The following is a 15,176-nucleotide window of genomic DNA, read 5'->3' on the forward strand; positions in this document are numbered from 1 at the left end:
CTCACATTTACAAGAAGCAGAGGAGTTTGCAGTGGCCTGTGAGAGGTCAATCCCTTCCTGGATACCTTCCTGCTTGGACTAGTTCCTCACACTCACCTTAACTGGGGCACAGGCCTGAGACAAGGAAGGTAGCACAGGTGCTTCTGAAGCAGGCGTAAGAGAGCTCGTGCCTGACCTGTCAGCACTCCGGGACAAGCTGACTGGCAGGGGCCGGCTAGTCCACCCGCAGGAATTAAGGAAAGCTATCCAAAAGCCGATCAGAGGAAATATCTTAGGTCTTCTCTTTGTCTTTTGATACAGGGTCCTATGCAGCCCACGATGGACTTGAATTTGCCAGGTAGCCAAGGATGGCCTTTAACTCCTGATCCACCTGCCTCCATTTCCTAAGTGTCCAAATTACAGGTATACATGATCATATCCAGCTGAGGCTTTAATTTTCAAGCACATATTACAACTGAAAGTGTTTCCCCTAAAAAGTTAAGCATAAAAAAGCAGACTAATCAAGGAAGTCTCTATCCAAACTTATAATCTAAGGTATAGCTATGAGTTTCATTAGGCATAAATAAGGCCCTGTGATTAGTGAAGAGAAGACCATATGGTTAAGAGTTGTGTAGATATCAGAAATATACACTGAACTAAGGATAAAAACATACTTGAGATTTGCCTTAAAACACAGCAACAAAGAAAAAAGGAACAGATGAAACAAAAGTAGCAATAATTTAACAATTACTTATCAATGGTATTTGTGAGACTTCACTGCACTAAATATCTGGTTCAAAATATACTTGAAAATTTTCACATTAAATTCTTAATAGACTACAAAACTGTATACAAACCACAGTCCTAATATATGCATGTGTATATGTGTAAAAAAATATTACTATCTAACATTGCTAATGATTATTTATCTCTGGGTTGTAAGATGGCAAAGGTTTATATTTGTCCTTTGACATTTTTAAAATATTTTTATTTAGTTACTTGTAAGCAGAGAGATAGAAGACAGACAGAAAGATGCACCAAGGCCTGCAGCTGCCATAAACAGACCCCAGATGCAGGCACTACTCTGTGCATCTGGCTTTTATGTGGGTATTGGCTAATCAAACTCAGGTCATTAGGCTTTGCAGACAAGCACCTTACATCTCTCCAGCCTGACATTTTTAATATTTTCTAATTTCTCTAAAACAGCTATGTATTGATTTAAAATAAAACTATCAAAACATTACTATTCTAGATATAAGGAAATGTAGACGAGATGTTATAAACACACTTATCTCTGTAATCTACTTACTTTCTACAACACTATTATAGGGTAAAGAAACACCACTTCAGGTGCCAGGATGCCCCTCAATGACAGTGTTTTCCTAGCACACAAAGCCCTGTGTTCTATCTGCAACATGCCTCCCCAAAATAAAAATACTACAGCTTGTAAGGAAATGTCTCATAGGCAAGAAAAAAGGCTAATAATGAATAATAATTATTATAGTATAAAAGTAGAATAACTAATTAACCTGAATTCAAACAAGTATGCATTCTAAATAAAGAACAGGGACTGGGGGCTGGAGAGATGGTTTATCAGTTAAGGTGCTTGCCTGTGAAGCCTAAAGACCCATGTTCAACTCCCCAGATCCCATGTAAGCCAGACACACAAAGGTAAGGCAAGTGCAACGTGGTACATGTCCACTAGGTAGCACAAGAGTCTGGAGTTTGATTTCAGTGGCTGAAGCCCTGGTGTGCCAATTCTCTCTATATATCTCTATCTCTTGCTCTCTCATTCGTTCTCTCTAAAACAAAGAGAAAAAAAGAGAATAGGGGCTGGAGAGATGACTTAGAGGTTAAGACACTTGCCTGCAAAGCCTAAGAACCCATGTTCGACCTCTCACACACGTAAGCCAGACGCACAAAGGTGACACAAACGCAAGGTCGCACATGTGCACTAGGTGGAGCAAGCGTCTAGAGTTCAACTGCAGTGGCTGAGGCCCTGGTGTGCCAGCTCTCTCTCTCTCTCTCTCTCTCTCTCCCTCTCTCTCTCTCTCATTCTCTCTTAAAAAAATACTTTTAAGTAAAAATAGTATTTTGGGGCCGAAGAGATGACTTAGCAGTTAAAGCCACTCATTTGCAAAGCCTGATGGCCTGGGTTCAATTCCCCAGAGTCATGTAAAATCAGGTGCACAAAGTGGCTCATGTGTCCAGAGTTACTTTGCAGTGGCACAAGTCTCTGGAGTGTTCTCTCATTCTTTCTCTCCCACACCTCTCTCTCTCTCTGCTTAAAAATAAATATACTTTTTAAAAAGAATGTTATTAAGTAATCATATTTTTCCAGTGCATCATTACTAAAACAAAATTCTTTTTTTTTTTTAAGATTTGAAGATTATAAAAATTGGTTTATTGTAAAAAGAAATTCAAGAATAACCAGTTAAATTCCGCATGCTACCTACTACAGGCAAGAAGCATCACACACGTTTACGTTAGGGGTAAGGACTCGACAAGAAAGACCGTATCAAGGCCATGAGTCAAATGCAGTAAGAGAAGCATTCTCAGGTCTCCTATAGGTCAGTACGAAGCACGGTATGATCAAGGCACTGTTGCGTACCACAGGGCAGCTGCGACATTGAGGTATAACTGGGCAAATGAGAAGAGGGAAAAGGAAGATGACATGTTGCTTTGTGGGTGCACTTAAGTGACTGAAATTTTAGGAACAACTGCCTTTACTGACAGCAAGATGCAAGGTAAGTCTTTACTGAAGAGAAACAAGCTTATAAACTTTTCTATCAAGACCCCTCTAATTCTTCATAGCCCTCTCCCACCCTCCCCCTATGCTAAAGCTAGCTTGCACATATATAATATGCTGTCTCCTAGGTCGGTGGCTTACTGGCAGGTTGTAGGTACTCTTAAACAGCCTTGATTCATTTGCATTCTAGGTAGAATTTCATTATTGTCCTAAAATTCAATCCATCTGCACAGCTGCCATTCCCCCCCCCCCGACTTAAATCAAGATTGAATCTCTCCTAGTTTCTTAACAAAAACCTTAAAATCAATTACTACACATGATCAACCTATGAAATCATTATATACAATACAGTGATTGTATTTTTTTGAGCACTGAAAGTACTTCAAACCTTTTATTCCCACTTTTGTACTAAATATAAAGGACCCAAATACTTAAGATTTCCCGATTGGAAAAAAAAAAAAAATTATCTTCCCAAACCGAGGCTTTTCATAGGAGCTTTAGTCAGGAAGAAATTTTTTGTTTGTCATAAACCCTTGAAAATAAGGGATCACTCTAGAAGCAAAGACCCTCACATGACAGCAGTGCTTGCTGGTGCCACTGTAACTACAACCACCTATTATCTAATAGCTTATATTGAAGAGTTAATTCATGCTTATTTTGTTCCTTTAAAAAATACTCTTTGGAAACCATTATTACTCCTGTAGACACATACTCTAGTTATATCTCTTCTTGTAAAAAAAAAGGCATAATCATGCTTATCTCTATTTCTGCTAAATTCATCTACCAATATACATTTATTAATCCAATCACTTTACCAGCTAGACCAAACCTCACATTATTCTGTGTACTGCCTGGGGACTATTTTCAGCATACAGAAAATAAGCAAGTTTTCTCAGATCTGGTAGGCAGTACTCAAATCCAGTCTCCATGGTGGTTATCACAAATGAAAACTAAAGAATCAGTAAAACAAAATTCTTGAAGCTTCTAATTCTCTTTCAATTTCAACTTTGTAAAACAAATTTCCAGTTGCTCCATGTCACACTGTCCACAAGTGGCCCGAAAACTTTAAAAACTTAATTAAAGGGCTGGAGAGATGACTTAGTGGTTAATGAATTTGCCTGCAAACCCAAAGGACTTCAGTTCATTCCCCAAGACCCACATAAGCCAGATGCAGAAGGTGGGGCATGTGTCTGGAGTTTGAAGTGGCTGGAGGCCTTGGTGCGCCCATTCTCTCTCTCCCTCTCTCTGCCTCTTTCTCTCTCTTAAATAAAGTTTAAAAAAAAAAAATTAACAAAGTAAGATCTCTCTTCAGCAAGGAGATAAATAGGCATTCATCACACAGAAATAAAGAATTTTTGATTCTAGGTTTCAAAGTCCATGATCATTTCAATAAACAGCATACATTTTAAAGTTATTGGTCAATGGTTTTACCCCATACTGAAAAAAATAAAATGTCCTTGATACAATTATCAGGCTCTTTCCACTGTATGCAAACTAATGCTATAGCTTCATAATGCAATTTCCTCCCTTTGGTAAGTTACTGCAGAAACTTCATTGTGTTATGAATTTACAAACATATGAAAATTTCTGGCTAAGTGAAAAGGATATAGAGTCAGTTACAAAATCTTCTCCATCCTACAAGTAAGGCCACAAATAGGAAGCCAAAAGGAGGTTTACTTTGCCCTTTCTTGTACTATACTTGGTTTTAACAGCTATGGACTATAGTTTAAATGCAAAAGCCTAAAGGTGGATTTGTTCCAAAGAGCTCTCAAGAAGATTCCAATCAGAGGCAGTCTTGACTGTTGCTGACGGCCAGTACATAAGGTCAAGTTTTGAATCTCTCTAAGAGTCACTACTGAGGCTCCCTTCTCTCAAAATTCCAAGAGGAGGACTGGAAAGATGGCTTAGTTGTTAAGGTGCTTGCCCGCAAAGACAAAGGACCCAGGTTCAATTCCCCAAAGCCCACATAGGCCAGACAGATACACAAGGTAGTGTATGCATCTAGAGTTAAACTGCAGCAGCTGGAGGCCCTGGAGTACTTTCTCTCTCTCTCTCTCTCTAATAACTTTTTAAAATTTTTTTGTTTTATTTTTATTTATTTATTTGAGAGCAACAGGCAGAGAGAGAAAGAGGCAGAGAAAGAGAATGGGCATGCCAGGGCCTCCAGCCACTGCAAACGAACTCCAGATGTGTGTGCCCCCTTGTGCATCTGGCTAATGTGGGTCCTGGGGAATCGAGCCTTGAACCAGGGTCCTTAGGTTTCACAGGCAAGCGCTTAACTGTTAAGCCATCTCTCGAGCCCAATTTTTTTTTTTTAATCCTGGGAATATACATGTTCACTTCTAAGACTTCCCTCTCTCAAAATCCTGAGAAGAAACATAGTTGGCTGGGAAACTGGAGAATAAGAGGTCAGGGAGCCTCTATTTTGCACAGTAGCCCTTTTGAAACCCAGAGAAGGAGGAGGAAGGAATTAGCAAATGCAATGTTCTGTCACTTCTTAATGATAGGCCCCTATTCTGAGCAAGATGCTAAGTTAACTGCTACTAGACATTTTAGAGCTAAAAGACATCTCCTGAAATAGCTGATCATTTTCAAGCTGCAAATCCTTTTAAATAAAACCTCACATAAAGATCAAATACATAAAATAAAAAAGAAGATCTACTCTTGCAATGAGGATATATGAAAAAGTTAAACATCTACCTAGTTAGTGTCTGTTCCCCATATCATGACAACTGAATCCTCTCAAAGCATGAGATGCTTTTATCAGGCATTTCTTCAAAGTGCAAAACCAACTAGTGCAAGGGCCTTGGCTACAATATTTAGTAAACCTTTTACCGACAAAGGAGTAATAAATTATAAAAACCAAAGCTCAAGCCGGGCGTGGTGGCGCACGCCTTTAATCCCAGCACTCGGGAGGCAGAGGTAGGAGGATTGCCATGAGTTCAAGGCCACCCTGAGATGACAGAGTTAATTCCAGGTCAGCCTGGATCAGAGTGAGACCCTACCTCGAAAAAACAAAAAACAAAAAACAAAACAAAATAAAAACCAAAGCTCTCAACTACACCAAAAAGCTACAACTTAGCCATTTTGTCATTCTCAAAAGCACAAATTAGTGCTAGATATGAATAAAATGGAAATTTTGGGGAAATTCAAAAAACATTACTGAGCAATAAATAACTAAACGTTTTTCTTCTAAATGATGACTGACTACACAGGCAAGATGTGGTTGTTCTTCCCTCACTACAGGGTAACAAGGAAAACAACTGTAAACAACTATTACTGTAAGGCAGAACAAAACAAAGGTATGAACAACTAATTCCAACCTGGAGTGCTGAAGAAAATGCTGTAAATAGCAGGTATGGAGAGCAAATATTAGAGCTGCACTTGCTGGCACAATCCTGCAATTCCAGCTCCTCTACAGGCTAAGGCAGAAGTATTGCAAGTAAGTTCAAGGCTTATCAGCTTTCCTGGGCTACAGAGTGAGTTCAAGACTAACCTGGGCAATTTATTAAGACTCTGTCTCAAAATAAAAGTAAAACAGGGGGCTGGAAAGATGGCTTAGTGGTTAAGGTGCATACCTGCAAAGCCTAGGGACCTAGGTTCAATTCTCCAGGTCCCACGTAAGCCAGATGCAAATGGTGACACATGACACATGCATATGAAGTTCATTGGTGGTGGCTCAAAGCCATTCTCACACTCTTTTGGTATCTCTCTCTCCTTCTCTCTCTCAAATAAATAAATAAATCTTTTTTTAAAAAAAGTAAAAACATAAAGGTGATGTAGGTAAGTGGCTCAATGGTAGAGTAGATTCCAGGTTAGAGCCTAGGTTTAACCCCCAGTACCACAGAAAACCACTGAACCACTGCTAGAAAAACTCCAAGACATGCCCTACCAAGGTGACCCAACTAAGCAGCAGAAAGGACAGAGGCCAGACTAAGCTATAGACAAACATAAGCAAAGAGTGGAAAAGGCATAATACAATATTCAGGGAAAAGTGAATCATTAGCTCAACAAAACTGTGTGGAGCAGTAGGAATGGGGAGAAATACAGGAGGAAAGAGATTGAAAATACAGGCTAGGGTCAGGTCAAGGCAGGTTTTCAGATTAAACCAGCTTAAAGTGAAACATTTAGCTGGTGCTAAGAAATTTCAGAGAGAGAAATTTAGTAGAAGTGTAGAAACTGAGGCAGGAAAGAGACCGAGGGTAGATGAGGACTAACACAAGAAAGGCTTCCAGTCAGGCGTCAGAAAAGCAAAGACCAGATAGGAGACACTTCAGCTGGCGTGACAAGACCGTCACTTTCCTAGTGGGTCACCTGGTTTAAGGGAGTGTGAGAGTCCAAAGTACTAGTTACGTGAAAGTACCAGCTACATGATCCAGCTACCTGAACGTCAGTATCTCAGAACACAGTACAGGAAACAGGCACGCGCTCAGTACCTTCACTTTCCCAGGCCTGGAGCTGATCTTGATCCCTGGTGGCACTGCCCAACACCTCCCGAGGGACAGGCTCCATTCGTGCATCCACCTTCTCTTGGCGAGAGGACTGGTTAAACCCTTCAATGGCCTTTTGGAAGAAGTAGTTCAGCTCTTCAAAGTCAACAGCTTGGAGCTCTGCATAAAGATCTGCCTGCTGGGCTTCTTCCAGCTCATTCCAGAACTGCAGCACATGCTCTTGTCCAGCTTTGGACAATCTCAGTTTGAGGTCACTGACATTCATAGTGTCCTGGTAGCCAAGCTTTGTGCAAGCGCAAGTGTAACAGCTGGGAACCTAAAAGAGAAAAGGAATGTACAGACGCCAAAGTCCAACCTCCAGATGTGAGGGTTTCTCCTACTTGTCATAAAGCACGGCCTAACGGCAGTTCGGTCAACAAGAGCCCACATACATGACAGTGATCCCCTAAGACTACAGCCACCTTTGGCTGCGGGCTCTATTATGTCTGTACAGTCATGAAACAGCCTGATAACACATCTCTCAGAACATATCACTATCACTAAGCTATGCATGCCTGTATATTTTTTCAAAAAAATTTAGATTTTAAGGAATAAGCTTCTTCCTTTCTGATATTCAATATTTTTTTTTAAAATCTTATTTTAAAACAGTAGCCAGGGGCTGGAGAGATGGCTTAGCGGTTAAGCGCTTGCCTGTGAAGCCTAAGGATCCCGGTTCGAGGCTCAGTTCCCCAGGTCCCACGTTAGCCAGATGCACAAGGGGGCGCACGTGTCTGGAGTTCATTTGCAGAGGCTGGAAGCCCTGGCGCGCCCATTCTCTCTCTCTCCCTCTATCTGTCTTTCTCTCTGTCTCTGTTGCTCTCAAATAAATAAATAAAATATTTTAAAAAATAAATAAATAAAGATTCTTTTAAAAAAAAAAACAGTAGCCAGGCGTGGTGGTGCCCGCCTTTAATCCCAGCACTCAGGAGGCAGAGGTAGGCGGATTGCCATGAGTTCAAGGCCACCCTGAGACTACATAGTGAATTCCAGGTCAGCCTGGACTAGAGTAAGGCCAGACCTCGAAAAAACAAGAAAAAAAGAAAAAGGAAAACAATATTAATTGGCATTACATCCTAGGTACTATACTAGTGTTACCCTTACTTTACAGGTGAGGAGACCAAAGCATAACGAAACCTGGCAATCAAGCTAGTAGCTAGAGCGGGACGTGAACCCAGGCAGGCTCCTGTCAAGGCTCACACTCTTTTTTTTTTTTTTTTTTTTTTTTTTTGGTTTTTCGAGGTAGGGTCTCACTCTGGCTCAGGCTGACCTGGAATTCACTATGGAGTCTCAGGGTGGCCTCGAAGGCTCACACTCTCCACGTCTGTTGCCTCTGTACTAATCCTCCGAACTCAAAGCTATCACCTAGGATTCCCAGTCTTCTCCTTTGTCCCTATGATAAAATAACTATTGTTGAACCAGAATACAGCAGTTTCACGAATATAGGACCACCTATATCATAAAAAGTACATTTCATCTCAGTAACAGAGAAGCAATGAAAATTTTTGCTCCCTGAAAACTTAGACCCTAACTAACCAAACAGAAAAGTGACACATGCATAACAATCAGTTAAGGCATACAGCATGAGTACTCTGCTGTCACATGGCAAAATGTTAAGCTGCATAATGCTAGAAAAAATGAAAGAGAAAAGAAATATTTAAACTACTTAGTACTGATAAATGCAAGAAGATAGGCAGTGGTTGGAAAGAATGCCCAGTCTGGCTGTGAAGACCGGGTTGAGTAGTCTGCACAGATGAGGTCAAGAAGCAAGCAGATGCTGGTGACCATGAGTGAGCATGCATAGGACAAGAGTAAAAATGTGAGCATCTTGGGTAGAATGATGGGGTAGTATATGGTTGGGCTAGATCATGACAACCTGTGAAAATCAAAAAATAAGTAATGGGCATAAGTAACCCAAACAGGGCACAAATCACCATGCTTTCAATGACAGGAAGGAGACATGGCACAGAACAGACTATAGGAAGATAACTAGAAGCAGGAAAACAAGTTAAAAGACAAACAGAAGTACAAAAAGCCAACGGCGCCTAGTCAGAATGGCTATCATCCCTACTGAAAACCTACAACAGGTAGTATGAGCCCTAGGAGTGTGACGTCTGCTGCTGTCTGGCTAAATGCATATACTATGCTCACCAAACTGCCCAGTATGCACATCTCTTAATGTTTATGTCCATATATTAATGCTACTCTCACTTGTGATTAGAGAACCTTCTCTTTTCAGATGGCAGTGACCTTGGGATGACTCAGAAGGCATCATGGTACTGAGAAGACATGACAGAGGAGTGCTCAGCACTGCAATATCTCTATCACACCTTCCAAGGCTCAGGGTCCATAGTGGAAGAGGTGGCAGAAAGAATGTAAGAGACAAAGGAAGGGCAGGACTCCTTACAACGTGCTCCTCCAGACACAAAATGGCCTGGATATCCATGACCTCACAGTGCCTGACGCTACCTACACAAGACCATCATAAGAGGAGAAAAAGATCATGACATCAAAATAAAAGAGAGAATGATTGATAGGGGGAGGGGATATGATGGAGAGTAGAGTTTCAAAGGGGAAAGTTGGGGAAGAGAGGGAATTACCATGGGATATTGTTTATAATCATGGAAGTTGTCAATAAAAATTTTTTAAAAAGATATTCTGAATAAGACAAAAAACCAAAATATTAATAAATTAATAGAAATATCAAGTATCATAATTCCCTCATATGCAGAATCAAAAGTTTAAGTATACACATGTATTCACATATAGATGTATATGAAAGCAGAAGCGGAACTATTGGTGAAGGGACCAGCGGTTGAGGGGAAGGACCAGGGAAGGCAGTGTTTGGGTGAATACAAACAAGGTACAATACTATATCCATATATGCATATATGTGTGTATATATATGTATATATGCTTGTGTGTATGTACATATATGCATATATAATATAATGAAATATATCATTTTATATTTTATTTGTAAAAGAAATCTTTTAAAAGAAAAACCAAGGGTTTGAACCAGATTAGTTAAAAGGGAAAAGAATGAAAGATAAATTTAAGGTTCACTGTAAAGATTCATCACTGCATTACGGCAACTTAGATATAAGGGTTAAAAGAAAAGTAGGCACCAAAGGACCAACCTATTCTCCCTTCATGCAAAAAGGTAGTACAGAGCCTAATTCCAGAGTTCTTCTGCATCACATAACTTCCCCATGCCTCGGATCCCTTAACTATAAAATGAGACTGGTAATAGTAAGTACCTCATCATAGCCACTGAACACTAAATGTCATTTACAAGCTGGTATGTCTTGTATCCGCTGAGGCAGTGGTAATAACAGCACTTACAGCCTTTGCAACAAGAGAAAGCAAATACAGGCACACCCACCTGTGGTATGAGACATAAAAAGTCTAAACAAAGCTACACCCATTTAGATGGTACTATGGAGATCCTGGTCAGTTTTCCCTTCTACAAACCACAAGAAATCTTACAGCATCCAAAGCAACAGAGCCATATCCTGTACTACATGCCTAGAGGAACACCCATCACTCAGCTGTCAGACCTAAGGAACAGTACTGATTTCATTCCTGGCTCAACTGCCTGGACCAAGTCACGAATACTTTCAATACTGACATCTCAGCTGAAATATGGGAATAAAATGTTCCCCCCAAGGTTAAGGCATCACTTAAATAATCTTTATAATCACTGAGTCAAGGAGGTCAAGTAATCTGACTCAGGCTACGTTACCAACACTTAGGAAAATGGGAATGTGGATTCAGATGTACGAAACCCTAAAGTCTATGCTCTTTCTATACTTTTCATTAAAGTGGAGGAAATGCTAAAAAAAAAAAAAAAAAAAAAATCCACCACAAGGGCTCATTTAAAAGAGCAGTACAATCTGCTGGTGACCAGCACTGGGTTCCAGAGTCAGATGGGCTAGGTTCTTAGCTCTACCATGTTGCAGGATTGCGATCTTCAGTTAGTTACTTCATCTGTAGTACGACTTTTCACATCTATAAAATGAGGACAGAGGGTACGCAGTCAGGTGTGTAGTGTGTCCTGAATCTCAGCACTCAAGAGGTTGAGGCAACAGGATAGAGAATCTAAGGATATTCTAGGCTACAGAGCTGAGCCCATGTCTGGACTGCACTTTGAAACCCTGTCTCAAAGGCGAACAAAGAGCCCTGGCTGCTAAGGGTAAGAGCACTGATGAGTTCATATGATGAAGAGTATTTTAAAAAGTGCCTGGCACATAGAAAACCCTCTATAATGCCTTTAGCTACTGTGATATAAGTAAATATGTACTTGAGAGCACTGAGTCTTTTAGTGCCTTCTGAACATGATGGGACTATTATTTGAGATTGGCAAGGATGGGTAAAAAGTTTACCAAGGATATAGGAAAATAAAATCTACTCAGAATAGTAAGAAAAATGCTCAAAAAGTACATGTATTCAAGGAACCAGGTTAGCTATGGGGGCAGAAATGTTATGAATGCTGCTGCAATCATGTACCATTTACCAATAAAGATAGATCCAAAGAATCAAACCACTAGGTGATTCTATCATTGAGAACATCACAGGGCATACTGACACTAACCTAGACATGTCAATCACTCAACCGGGCTTCTTGATGCAATTAAGGCACAGAGCACACACAGGATGTACTCAGACTGCCTAGCACATGTAACATTCAGACTGTTTCACAGGAACCTTTTCCTATGTTTGCTTGGAGTAATCACAGAGCATGCAGGCTGGGCTGTGTCCTACTACAACAATACGAGGACAACAATGCTGTTAGGCAACTGGAAGGTTTCAGCTCCCTCATAGTACATGGGACTACGAAGGTCTGCTGTGTGGCACTGTTATGCAGCATGTGACTATCCTGTATGGCTATGGGTCTACAATCAACCTCCTCACTTACGTGAACCGGTTATCCCTAAAAGCTTCTATTCTGTGTGTACAGATATGCTAACAGACTACGAAGAAGGAAAATTCACTTGTCTGTGTCATTAATTCATTCGGCAAATTTCTAATGAGATCACGTCCTATCTCACAAACACTGATCTGGGGGACAGGGAAACACAGTGAAGAAAGCAGCCATGTGCATGCCTACATTCCAATGCAGGAAACAAGCATCGAGGGTCACAAGAATAGGCTGTGAAAAAATAATAATAAGGTGGGAGAAAGGACTAAGAAGCAACAGGACCGATGCTGCATATTGTAGATGAGGTCAGGAAGACCCTCTACAGAGCCAATATTTGGGAATACATCTGAATAAAGAAAAAGGCAAGCGCGCACTTGGGGAGGAAAGCATTCAACAAGTGAAACAACAGTTCCAATACAGAAATGTGGTGCCATTTACTGAAGATGCAGAATCATGATCAGAGCACATGTCGGGATGTGTGGAACTAGACTGTTAAGTTTGGTATGACTATTAGACAGCCAAATAGAAATGATGACTGCACCGTACAAGAGCAGTTTCAAGTTCAGAGGTGAGAACATAACTACGGACAACACTTTCAGGAACATCACTGCATGACGTTAAATTATGGTCTGAATGAAATCCCCCAGAGTGTTGGTGGACACAAAACCAAGAAAGTCAGTAGACTGAGCCTTGATACTCTCTAGGGTATTTAATTTCAATCACTGTGTAGCTTAGAAAGTTATGAGTGGTAGATCTATCTTGTTTCCCAAGAAATGGTTCTCAGACTTGCATTTGTGATCCTGCTTTAGTCCGGATTTAAGGGAATATATGGCACACTATAATGAACGGGAAGTCAAGGAGAGACAAATATAATAAAAAATAAATAAATAGGAGGTTTGGGGTTCCTCCCCCGTCATCAGGCCCTGTGCACATAATTTCACTTGCTTGTGTATTTACTCATGAAGATAAGACAGCCCAACTTTTTCCACATATCCTCTAAGGTAAAGAATGAGAAGGCTGTCTACCAAAGCACATGCAAACATACTATATTTCAAGTATAAGTTCAACTTTTTTCTTTTAAAAAGCCATTCAAAAGCCAGGCACAGGGGCTTATGCCTTTAATCTCGGCACTGAGGAGGCTGAGGTAGGAGAACTGCTGTGAGTTCAAGGCCAGCCTGGGCTACAGATTGAGTTCCACGTCAGTTTGGGATAGAGTAAGACCCATCTCAAAAAAAAAAAAAAAAGTCACTGACTGTTCAGCCAACAACCATCAGGTGCTTGAGAAAATGGATCCATGCAGGTAATAACCCATAGTAAATTTGGACATCTGGACCCTGGCAGAACACTGGCAATCTGCAAAGGTTATCAGTCATACATGCTCATTTATGTTATGTAATAGTCATACTGTAACAACCAGGCTTGGGGCATATGCATAAGTATATGCATACTTAAAATGGTAAGTAAGCCTCTTAGAACTTTTGAAATATAGGGCTGGAGAGATGGTTGAACAGTTAAAGGCACAAGCCTGAAGGCTTGGGTTTGATTCCCAGTACCCATGAAAAGCCAGATGCACAAAATAGCACATGTGTCTGGAGTTCGTTGGTGGTGGCACTGGGCCCTGGTGCACCCATTCTCCTTCATAGTCTCCCTCCTCTCCCTCTCTTTGCAAATAAATAAATAAATAAAATTATTTTTTAAAAAAAGGTTTAGAAAAATGGTGCTGAGGTTAAGCCATAATGGCTGATTGAATCTTGTTTGGCTGCACAGCCTACTAACCTTTTTTAGCCCCAGCTAAGTGAGCCAACTGACTAATAGTGAAATAGACAAGTGCTTTCAGTTTCCTGCAAACCCTTGAGTCCACACCCAGTGAATTTCATGTCAAAGTCCCTAAACTTTTGCCCTACAAGATGACAAGTGCATATTATCATAATCACTACCACCTGATTTCAGATTGCCTAAATCGTGCACAAATACATACAGCGCAGCATCAGACCAAACTTGATCAACCTCTTCATCTATTCAGCACGTGTGTGCTCTCGGCCCTCTAACCCCATCCTTCTGCTTGACCAAGGGGAAACCCAAAAATCTGAACCCTCTCCTAATGCCAGTATTGAGGGAAACGAAGCAAAGCAGGTTTGATCCTGTCATATGCCCCGTAATTATCTCCTGTCCTTGTCAGGGACTCCAACCTCATACATTTAAGACACCCCAATTCATTCTCACTTGAGAGTTCTAACGAGCACTCATTTCCACTAGAGAACACCCCCCTCCAAAAAAAAATTGGCTTAACTGTCCCTAAGCCCTGGTGTGAGAATCTCTCTTCTTCCCGACCTAAGTGAGGGTCCACTCCCAGCCCTGATCAAAAACCCCTCTGCCACGAGACACTGCCCCCAACCTCTCTGCCTGCATCCCCCTCCATCAGGGCACCCTGGTCCAGGTCCGGGTCCCTCCCCGCCGCGCCACCCACCCGACCGCCCGGCCCACACCGCTCCAGCGCGGCCACCCACCAGGGATGGGGCGCGGATGTGCGGACGGACTCCGCGGCGTGGCCACACAGCCGACGCCGTGCACGTCGCTGCCACGCGTGGCCACGGAAACGTGACTGTGGGGGCGGGGGGAGGCTCCGTCAGCCTCCTACCCCGGACCCCGGCCGGCCCCTCGCGGACTGGTGTCCCTACCTCCCTCCACTCGATCCGCAGCTCCGCCCGGCTCCGGCTCCCTGGGCTCGGCCAGTCATCGGCGTTCCGCGCCCGTACGGAATATATACCCTCATCCGGGGGGCCGGGGCGGCGGGGCGGCGGGGCGGGCCGCGAGCTGGGGGCCGAGGGAGCGCGCGCCCCGGCCACCCCGCCCCTCGCGCCGCCCTGAGTGGCTGCGGCCGCGGGGAGGAGCGGAAGCCGGCCGCCGCGACACGTCAGCAGCACCCGGGCGCCCGCGACTGGGCGAGTGCCAGAGGGACGGTGGGGGCGGGGCCTCTGCGCGTCACTCACTCTCCTGGCCAATGGGACGCCGTACTGTCTCGTCAGCCCGTGGCCCCGCC

General features: G+C 42.3%; 1 protein-coding gene across 3 annotated transcripts in view; it reads right to left on the reverse strand.

Moving 5' to 3' along the window:
• Uap1 (UDP-N-acetylglucosamine pyrophosphorylase 1) overlaps positions 1-14,940 on the reverse strand; it is a 39,644-nt gene extending 24,704 nt beyond the window's left edge. For all 3 annotated transcript variants that reach the window (XM_045136275.1, XM_045136270.1, XM_045136265.1), the window contains exons 1-2: positions 14,815-14,940; positions 7,165-7,495 (exon numbers count right to left, since the gene is read on the reverse strand). In XM_045136275.1, coding sequence (XP_044992210.1) covers positions 7,165-7,444 — 280 coding nt within the window. In that variant the 5' untranslated portion in view covers positions 7,445-7,495; positions 14,815-14,940. The remainder of the gene's footprint in view (positions 1-7,164; positions 7,496-14,814) is intronic.
• Between the last annotated feature and the right edge of the window lie 236 nt (positions 14,941-15,176).

This window comes from Jaculus jaculus, chromosome 1 (genome assembly GCF_020740685.1).
Source record: "Jaculus jaculus isolate mJacJac1 chromosome 1, mJacJac1.mat.Y.cur, whole genome shotgun sequence".
Classification (NCBI taxonomy): domain Eukaryota; kingdom Metazoa; phylum Chordata; class Mammalia; order Rodentia; family Dipodidae; genus Jaculus; species Jaculus jaculus.